At 43.4% G+C, this 10,038-nt stretch overlaps 1 protein-coding gene across 3 annotated transcripts in view; it reads left to right on the top strand.

The window, feature by feature from the left end:
* The first annotated feature begins 676 nt into the window (after window positions 1–676).
* Window positions 677–10,038, top strand: part of LOC137425659 (bridge-like lipid transfer protein family member 2) — a 193,457-nt gene continuing 184,095 nt past the window's right edge. For all 3 annotated transcript variants that reach the window (XR_013623278.1, XR_013623279.1, XM_078776940.1), the window contains exons 1-4: window positions 677–893; window positions 4,188–4,311; window positions 8,546–8,595; window positions 9,682–9,850. Coding sequence is in view for 1 of the 3 variants with exons in the window: in XM_078776940.1 (XP_078633066.1) it covers window positions 829–893; window positions 4,188–4,311; window positions 8,546–8,595; window positions 9,682–9,850 (408 nt within the window). In the remaining 2 variants the exon portion in view is untranslated. The remainder of the gene's footprint in view (window positions 894–4,187; window positions 4,312–8,545; window positions 8,596–9,681; window positions 9,851–10,038) is intronic.

Raw genomic sequence — 10,038 nt, 5'->3', positions numbered from 1 at the left:
TGTTTTGTGAGCTATTCCAAATTAAATGCAGGTAAAATGGATTCTGTTGCAATTTGTTTTGGGTCATTTCAGACTATGTAGGCAAGTATAAGTGAGCGGACACACACACTTGCAAATACAGTATATATATTTTTAAGTGAGCATTAAAAATATTTTTTGCAAGTAACAAACACACAGACAGACAGACAGGCAGACAGACGTCAATGCATAACTCCCATACACCTTCCATGGCGGAGGTAACAATTATGGAGTTCAAACTCCACTCTCTTGTCTACCCCAAACGAGCGTGCTCCAGGATGCAGCACACTGCCCATGTATCACAGCGGATCGCGGTCGTCACAGTGAAATGTGACTGTTTAATAAAACCGAATCGTAACAACTACGGCAGTGTGACGATAAAATCTTGTGACGTGGAGTGGTTCGATATTATAAAGACTGCAGTCGTTCATTATTTGCCGAGAATGTCGAGGTGTACTGTACATGTTCTTATTGCACTGTACATGTTCTTATTCGACTGTACGAGACGAGATTATTTTTTTCTCGCAAAGCCGCATATGCTCTTGATGTGTTTACAAAATGGCAGCAATTTTACCAAAATTAAATAAGAATGTGTTAAAACTTAAGTTTTTATCGTCGAGCTGAGGCGTTAATGCGGAGGTAATGACGTCATCGCGTTTCCGGACTCTGGCGGGTTTCATGACGGAACTGAAGTTACGTTCGTTTTTATGTGGATTACGTGTAACTTCATTGAATAGTAAACCAACGGGCGCACTATATATATATATGTTCTAATGAGCTGAAACATATGGGAAGAGTTTTTTTGGGAATATGATCCTCCTGCTGCTGTGCCTCTGGCCCATCGGGATCTTCGTCCTATTTGTAATCACAGAGAGGTACGTTTAGTTCCTCGAACCGGACTCTTCTTCATTTATAATCCTCCCGCGCCCCCCTCGTCATCGTTAACCCGTCTCCCCTAACAACCATCATCGTTATCCTCCCCGATCATCCACCTCTTCATCTCGGCGTGCTTTTTTTACAGCTTGCTCGGTTGTCATGATGATTATGTATGCAGGTGGAGGTGCATTTATTACCTGACACAATTCGGGTACCGTACAGATTTCGCACCAAAAGGGCAATGAAATTTCTTCCTTTTCTGAACATTATAATCAGACATTGAGTGAAGCAGGTTTTGCACCTTTAATAATGGGCCCGTTGGTCCATGTGATCAAATTTTCATGACCTTTGATATTTACGACCTTGTGGCTTACCTGCCTGATGTCGTGCTTGAGCATTAGCTTACCTTTCATCAGACCAGGATGTGCTTGGGCCAGAGCGAGCATTATACGTTCGTTATTATTATTGCAAAATGGTGCTACTATTTTTAATTTATATGCACTTTGTTACAATGTTATCATTACCTCCGCCACCAAACGTGAAGACACTGAACAGTTTATTTCACCCCTGTCTGTTTGTTTGTCTGTGTACAAAAATCTCAAAAAAGTTGTGGACGAATCGGACGAAATTTTGGGGAAGATCCGGATTCGGAATCTAGAATTTTAAAAGTGATTCTTCACCTTTGGGAGATCGGGCCAAAAACGATACATAGCGGGATATCTCAAAAAGTTGTGGACGGATGATTTCGATTAAATGTGATTCTGTATTGTGATTTTCTGGTCTACTCTGGTTGTTTTTGTTATTTATTTTGTAATTAGAATGCTATGCCATGCAAGGACCCATTAAGCTGCCCTATACACCTTAACATTGTCTGCATTTAAAACATGGGAATTCTTCCGGATTATTTGAAGTTAATTAGCCAAATGAATTCAGGAGATCATGACGATCATTTTGGTGTATGACATTCCACATAAGAAAACTTCAGTAGATCTCCACAAAAAACATACCACACACACACACACACACACACACACACACACACACACACACACACACACACACACACACACACACACACACACACACACACACACACACACACACACCGTCCAATTATAGTAGACATTGGGCGATGCTTTCCTGCAGTTCAGGACCTACTCAAGATCACAGACCTCCAGACAACAAGATAACATGAAATTGATACATAGAGGACTTCGGATTGTAATTCATTGAAAACTCAGGGCAATACTGGCGCAGGACAAAGCCGGCTCAGGGCAAAGCCGGCGCAGGGCAAAGCCGGCGCAGGGCAAAGCCGGCGCAGGGCAAAGCCGGCGCAGGGCAAAGCCGGCACAGGGCAAAGCCGGCGCAGGACAAAGGCGACGCAGGATAAAGCCAGCACAGGGCAATGCAGATGCAGGGCAAAGCCGGCTCAGGGCAGTGCCGATGCAGGGTAAAGCCGGCGCAGGGCAAAGCCGGCGCAGGGCAACGCCGGCACAGGGCAAAGGCGACGCAGGATAAAGCCAGCACAGGGCAATGCAGATGCAGGGCAAAGCCGGCTCAGGGCAGTGCCGATGCAGGGTAAAGCCGGCGCAGGGCAAAGCCGGCGCAGGGCAAAGCCGGCGCAGGGCAAAGCCGGCGCAGGGCAAAGCCGGCGCAGGGCAAAGCCGGCGCAGAACAAAGCCGGCACAGGGCAAAGGCGACGCAGGATAAAGCCAGCACAGGGCAATGCAGATGCAGGGCAAAGCCGGCTCAGGGCAGTGCCGATGCAGGGTAAAGCCGGCGCAGGGCAAAGCTGGCACAAGACAAAGCCAGTGCAGGATAAAGCCAGCACAGGGCAATGCAGATGCAGTGCAAAGCCGGCACAGGGCAGTGCCGATGCAGGGTAAAGCCGGCGCAGGGCAAAGCTGGCGCAGGACAAAGCCGGCGCAGGATAAAGCCAGCACAGGGCAATGCAGATGCAGGATAAAGCCAGCACAGGGCAATGCCGATGCAGGGTAAAGCCGGCGCAGGGCAAAGCCAGCACAGGGAAATGCAGATGCTGGGCAAAGCCGGCACAGGGCAAAGCCGACGCAGGGCAAAGGCGACGCAGGACAAAGCCGGTGCAGGACAAAGCCGGTACAGGACAAAGCCGGTGCAGGGCAAAGCCGGCACAGGGCAATACCAATGAAAGATCATACCAACCCAGGCTTCCCATTGTAGTGCTGTGTTTTATTTGTTTGATTTGTTTGCATTTACAAACATTAGGATGAATCAACAGCATCTGTGAACTTCAGAAGCAATACACAGAGCACTCCAATTAGAGAGTAAGTAATGTTTAATCTGGTCGAACATTTTTTTGTAACTAAGGCAGGAAAGGCATTTCAGAGCAAGTTGAGTAGATCTACAGGCCAAAGTCTATTAGAAACTCCTAACCTTATAAGAACAGGGCTTGCTGCTCTCCCATCACAAACAGGTTAGTGACCTCTGTTTTCTTCTTCCTCACCTCAGGTATTGCTCCCTCCACTCCATCAACTCTCTGTCCTCAGTTCCTCCACATTGAACACGGTCTTCCAGCAACCCTTTGTGAAACTCCTAAAATCCAGCCTATCTGCTCACCTCCACTCCTGTGTTCCACGCTCTGCTCCCACTTGTAGGACATCTTTCCTCATTTGAGGCTTGCTGTGTTTCCTTCTGTTTGAGGCTTTCTGAGATTCCTTCGTCCTTCTCTCTCCACCTGTTCATTCATTCCTTTGTTGCAGCAGTGTACTGTCTCACTCTCTCACCTCACTTGTCAATGAGCCTATAATTGGTATACAAAAAAAGAAAGAAAGCACTAACCCAAACGCACGTGTAAAGGTGGAAAGACTGGAGTCTCGAGAGCTTGCATTTGAGTAGCTCCTGTATGAGATAATGGTGCTTTCTTTCATAGACAACATTTGGTAGTCATCAGGAACAGGTGACATTGAGTACTGATGCCTTGGAAGAGTCAACCACATAGTGTATGCAGACCGGAACCAACAGGTGCCCAGAGTGGGTAGGATAGGCAGATCACCACTCCACTGCAGGTAATCAGCCAGGTTGGTTTCTACAGAGCCGGTAATTATTAGTTTCAAGCTTGCATTCAGGAAACTGACAATATGAATCTTTAATATTTTTGTATTCGGCTTGATTTGAACCCACAATCTTTCGGATGCTTATCCAGTGTCTTCATTCCTAGGCCAAGCTGTACCTCCCGCATGCTTCTGTTATTTATCTTTCATCCCCAAATTGCTATTTTATTATGTATAAGTTGATGTTTTCTGTGCTCCCTGCAGCTTAGCAGTGTGGCTGTTGAAACATTATCTGCGACGCCGCTTTGGTGCGGAGCTTTCTGTGCAGCGCATTCGTTTCTGCTCTCTGGGTGACTTGTCTCTTTATATGTCCAGTGGAAACACCCTGGTGAGAAACTTTCCTTCTTGCTATTAAATATATTTACACCATTGATAAAGATGAGATTATGACAGTTCATCAGTGTTTTCTTTGCTTAGCACTCTCATTAGAACATTTTAATTGGAAGATGCTTTTCATCATGATGTCCTGAGCTGAGGACATTAATTTATGAAGATGGCAATTTACTCTTTTGGGACTATGTCACTGTAAAGATAGGATGGCCTCGGTAGAGGTACGCACACTCCCTTCCAAGCCGTCTATCCCAGATTTGAATCCAGACCCAGCTATAAACTGCCGTCCTCGTGTTTCACAGGCAGGGTGATTCATCAATGTGTGTGCCGTCCCTCAGATGGACGTTAAATGAGCGTCACATCTGCTGGCATTAGTTGGTGGACCACGGTGTCCTTCGTAAAGAGCAGGCGAGCTATCGCCAGCACCATGGAACAAATCACAAATTCCTGCCCTAACCAGCAGAGGGCACTGCAACGGCGGCACAGCCATGTCCTCAACCAATGATGCTACTCCACAGCCCCGTGCTGCACACGAAAGAAGAAGAAGAAGAAGAAGTCTGGAGAGATGCTTTGTCATTTGATTAATTAATTATAACAAATTGAGAAATAGGAATGTGGTTGTTTTCATTTTGTAGCGGGTGAAAATGGGAGAGGATCTGGCAAACTCAGGCAAAAGCAAACAGTCTCTTAACCTAAATCTGAGACATGGACGATCTTTGAAAAGTGGATCTTGTCATAGCTTTTGAGTTAAAATTGCAGATGGTTTTCTCCATGTTGAAAGCATTACCCTGTCTCCATGGGGCCCACGTATTGCTGTTTCCAACTCCTGAAACGCACGTTCTATCTAAGTGTAATATCATTTGCCTTCCGTTGGCACGGACTGCAGAAACATGTCATGTAGAGCACATCTTCGTTTCTACTCCGACAACGTGCCACTGATTAATTTTATATCACAAATTTCCTCCTTTTTGGACTTCTTTCAGGTTGCATCGAATCATTGTGGAGATTTGTGATACACCTGATCTCCTCTGCACCTGACCTGAAAGTGGCATCGGATAGGAGTTATTTTTTAAAATTATGTTGGAGGTATTAACTTTAGGAAGAATGTTTTGATTCGCAGCAAATACTCAACCCCTCAAGGCTTTGGCAACAGGCCTTAAGCGCTAACGACTGCCCGAGGAAATCTGTTGGAAAAAAAACAAAAAACAACTTGTGGCTTTTCCTGAGGTGTTTGGTAATCCTTGTCTCTCCTTCCTATTTCCTGGGCAAAGGTTTTGGTTTTGTGGGCTTGTCGTAATCATTGGCATTGCAGTAAATGAATGTCAGATTGGACACCCTAGAGGTACGCACTAGGCCTGGGCGATAATGGAAAAACCTATATCACGATAATGGACCTCATTATCACGATTATCGCGATAATATAAATAATGTAATTAGCGCCTTGAGAGCCATATAGCATACAATAACAACACACATATGAACGACCTGGATACCCATAGAGGTATGTGTGTTTGGTCGTACTCGATTTCATAATTCTGTTGCAATTTGTTTATAAAGTCAAACTTCTTTTTGCCTGGAGGAAATTGCTTGCTCCGTTTGCGAGCAGTTTGCAAAGTGGTTGATTCGGAACGTCTGGCTTGGCAAGTGATAGCAAGCTGCTTGCTAACAGAACATACTGAGGAAGCTACTTGCCAATTGGGACATTTGTGGAGAAAGTCATACATGATTATCCCCAGACATTTAAAATATCGTCTTTGATGTGGAACGTCGCGAATAACGAATGCCAAGCAATCCTATGTCGTGACAAAAATAGGACAGCGGGTCCTGAAGCTCACCTGGATCAGGAGCAAAAGTCACTCAAACCCCCCACAGACCCTGATATTTTAAATACCGTGAACAAACTTTGGTACATCATGGGCGATGAAGGTTGTGATGAAGATTCATTGAAATAGTGTGTGTAGTTTCGGAGAAGAGAGCAAATACCTATTCTTGGGAAAAATGCCAGGGGCATAGAAAAGGCCCCATTATAATCGGATGTGCCACGTAGCAAAGTTTAGAAAAGAAGGGACGTTCCATTGCTTGTAGAAAATGCCAAACAATACAAAATAAGGGACATTCAAAAAATCTCGTGTGCATGCTGGATTACCCTTGTGTTCTGAGGAGGAACCAAGTAATGCTCTAGAAATGTTCATATAAAGGGACACCAATTTGATTCAAGCACCTGCATGAAGAAGTAAATGTATTTTATTTGCCAGATGTAGGGTGCCCCTTTGTATGAACTTTTCTAGAGCATTACTTGGTTCCTCTTCAGAACACAAGGGTAGTCCAGCATGCACACCAGATGTTTTGAATGCCCCTTATTTTGTATTGTTTGGCATTTTCTGCAAGCTATGCAATGTCCCTTCTTTGCTATACTTTGCCCCATGGCACATCCGATATAAAGGGGCCTTTTCTATGCCTCTGGTATTTTTCACAAGATACATTTTCAATACGAACAAAATGCATTTATTCATCGTACAAGACTTTATTCAAGACGATATAAAAGACTTGAAAAAGTAACACAGACTAAACAATAGTCACACAGATGGTTATGTACATCAGGCTGCAGCATGATCACTTTGATGTTGTTCTCTCGACTGTAAATCCACAGTAACTCTTCTGGCCGTTTCTAAGTGCAGGTCATTGTGTGGCATGAGGCTGGATGAAGACATTACTCTTTGAGAAACGAGCAATAAGACAGAGCTGCAAGATACAGTCAGGGTTACGTAAGACAATATAGGAACATGTGCAGTGTTTGACATTGCTGACTAAGATATCTTGGCACTTTTGCTCCAAGATTGGGTATCCTCTGAGCACCGTACCATTGTGTTATTCCACATTGCAAAAAATTACAGAAACAAGTGAATAAAAATTTTATGCTAAATTAAAATGGCAATGTAGGGATGACAAACTACAGTCTAAAAATAGTTCTAAACAAGATTGGGATGATGTTGGTTTAGACTTAGAGAGTAGCTAACAGTATTGCCATCACATAACAATCCCTACATCACTGCCTCATTTACGCATTTACACATCATCAGTTATTGCTTCAACCTTCTACACACTTAATCAGTTATTGCTTCAACCTTCTACAAACACTCCACTGGTTACCCCAGTACTTGATTACTCTTGTAGTGTAGCCACATACTGAGACTCCACAAATTAGCAGCCCAAGTACAATGTTATAATATCAGTACCTGATCATCAACTTCTTACAAACTGCATGAACATCTCTAATAACAGCATTCTATAATTATGTCCATTTGTGATTGGTTACTCTGAGTTGATAAAAAAGAAAAGTAGGAAAGACAACTGAAGCTGCAAGAAGTCCCTGAAATTATATTGGAGCTTCTTGTACTTATGCAGAAATGAAATATAGGAGCTTCTAATACTTTTAGCTAGGCCTAGCCCGAGTCAATAGTCTGGAGGCAGTGATGTAGGGATTGTTATGTGATGGCAATATTGTGAGCTACTCTCTAAACCAACATCATCCCTATCTTGTTTAGGACCTTTTTTACACTGTCGTTTGCCATCCCGACATTGCCTTTTTCATTTCACATAATTTTTTTTATTCACTTGTTGTTTAATGATATACCATTTTAAATTACATCTTGGAGAATATTCATTCGATATTATATCACCTCCTTTATTTTATAGAGCTGCATTTAATACAGGTATATGTATATATTTTGAAATAAGTCGATACACCATCAATATCCGGGTTCAAGGTGTGATTTGCATTCTACAGCATGAGCATCAGTTATCGCGATAATAAATCTCCATGATCGTTATCGCAATAGTAAATCTAAAGCACGATTATCGTCCCATCGCGATTATCGCCCAGCACTAGTTGCAGATGGACATTAAGCCGGGTGTCACATCTGCCAACATTAGCCGGTGGACGTTAAAGATCCCACGGTGTCCTTCACGAAGAGTCGTCGAGCTATCACTGGCACCATGGACAAATTACAAATTCCTGCCCTAGCCTATAGAGGGCACTGCATCAGTGGCACAGCTCTGTCCCCAGGAAATGATGCTACCTGCAAACTTGTGCTCCATATGGAAGACGAAGAAGAAGTCAGATTCCTTACTTGTGACTCGGATGAAGAGCGTAACGATGTTTGTTTGTGTTAATTACATTATTGGTACAGTATTACTATTACGCTGACCTTTGGTTGTTCTTTCATTCACAGGAGATTGACAAAATATGGCTGTCTTGCTGGATTTTCAACCGGTCTGCTACGTGAGTGCCACTTCATGTGCTTCAAAATATTTTCATAAAATGCTCGTATTTTCTTTCATTTTGCATCTTTCATTTGGGTAATGAACGTAGAGCAGCAACGAAGGCTGGAAAGGGTGGAAATGCGAATGGTTCGCTGGATGTGTGGAGTATCGTTGAGAGAGAGGAAGACAAATGATGAATTGTGAAAGTTGATGGGACTAGAGCCTGTGATCGATGCTGTGAAGAGGAACAGGTTGAGATGGTTTGGTCATGTGTTGAGGAAGGATGAAAGTGACTGGTTGAGAAGAGTGATGGAAATGAATGTAGAAGGAAGTAGAGGACGGGGAAGACCGAGAAAGACTTGGCTAAAGATGGTGGAAGAAGAAATGTGGGCAAGGGGGTTAACAAGGGGAGATGTAGAAAATAGGGTAAAATGGAGAAGATTGTCATGGGGACCGCAAGGCTACCCCCCGCTCTAGTAGGGAAAATGGCCTTCAAATGCATGTTGTTGTTGTTGTTGTTGTTGTTGTTGTTGTTGTTGTTTGCGTTTGCAAATGTGCACATTAATCTAAATCAGTGAATCGTTCTTTCTTGAGTTTTTGGACAAATACTACTTGAAAATCTTGTCCCATTTGTATACAAAGTCATACATTCATGGAAGAGCTATAACAAACACATGAAAACAGAAAGAACAGTGGAAAGCTGAGAAGCACACAGACAGCAGGGTGGAGAGACACAACAGATAGAGTTGGACGAATTAAATGGACCACCAACGCATGGGCATAAGAGGGCTTCCTTCTTGGGTTTTTTTATAGAAGCTATAAGGAAGGAGGTAGAGCGTGGATGGGGATATGGGAGGAAATAACAATGAACGGTTATGCTTGTTGGGGAAAAAAAAAAATTTGGTGGCCTAACTACCTGAGGCACGAGTTCTCATACAACACAGTTTGTTTCTTATTATTTGGTGGGGAGAAAGGATAAGCTGTTTTGAATGCTAAACAGGAAGCAAGTTTTGTATTTTAATCATAAATGTCACGTTTTGTATGTGGTATAACATGTGCAGCAAATCCACTTGATTTCCTTTTTCACATGTTTGACACCCCGCAGGACCTTCTTCATCGTGTGTGTGGGAGAGGTGCGTCTTCGCGCCGACCTGTTGCCTCCTGTAAAGGACAACCGGCCTGTATCATCTGCGCCTGCACCCCCCGTGCCAACCATGGGGAAATCGAGTTCTCTTTGGGCCCATTCTGAGCTGTTGCTGAGGCTATTAGCTGCGGTGAGTTTCTCCATTAATAAGTTTGCAAAACAATGAACTTGCTGATCAGTTAACTTTTGTTAATCCATTTATTTATGATTTTCCCACCTTGATTGTTAATTTCGCCATGAAATTTGACACTTATTTATTTAACATGACACTTATAAATTTAACAAAGATCAGAAGTGTCATTGTTTGGATGTACACCT

Source organism: Myxine glutinosa, chromosome 4, assembly GCF_964187855.1.
Source record: "Myxine glutinosa chromosome 4, kmMyxGlut1.1, whole genome shotgun sequence".
NCBI classification, from domain to species: Eukaryota; Metazoa; Chordata; class Myxini; order Myxiniformes; family Myxinidae; genus Myxine; species Myxine glutinosa.
The sequence above is the reverse complement of the archived record's forward strand: the minus strand, read 5'-3'. Positions and strand labels throughout refer to the sequence as shown.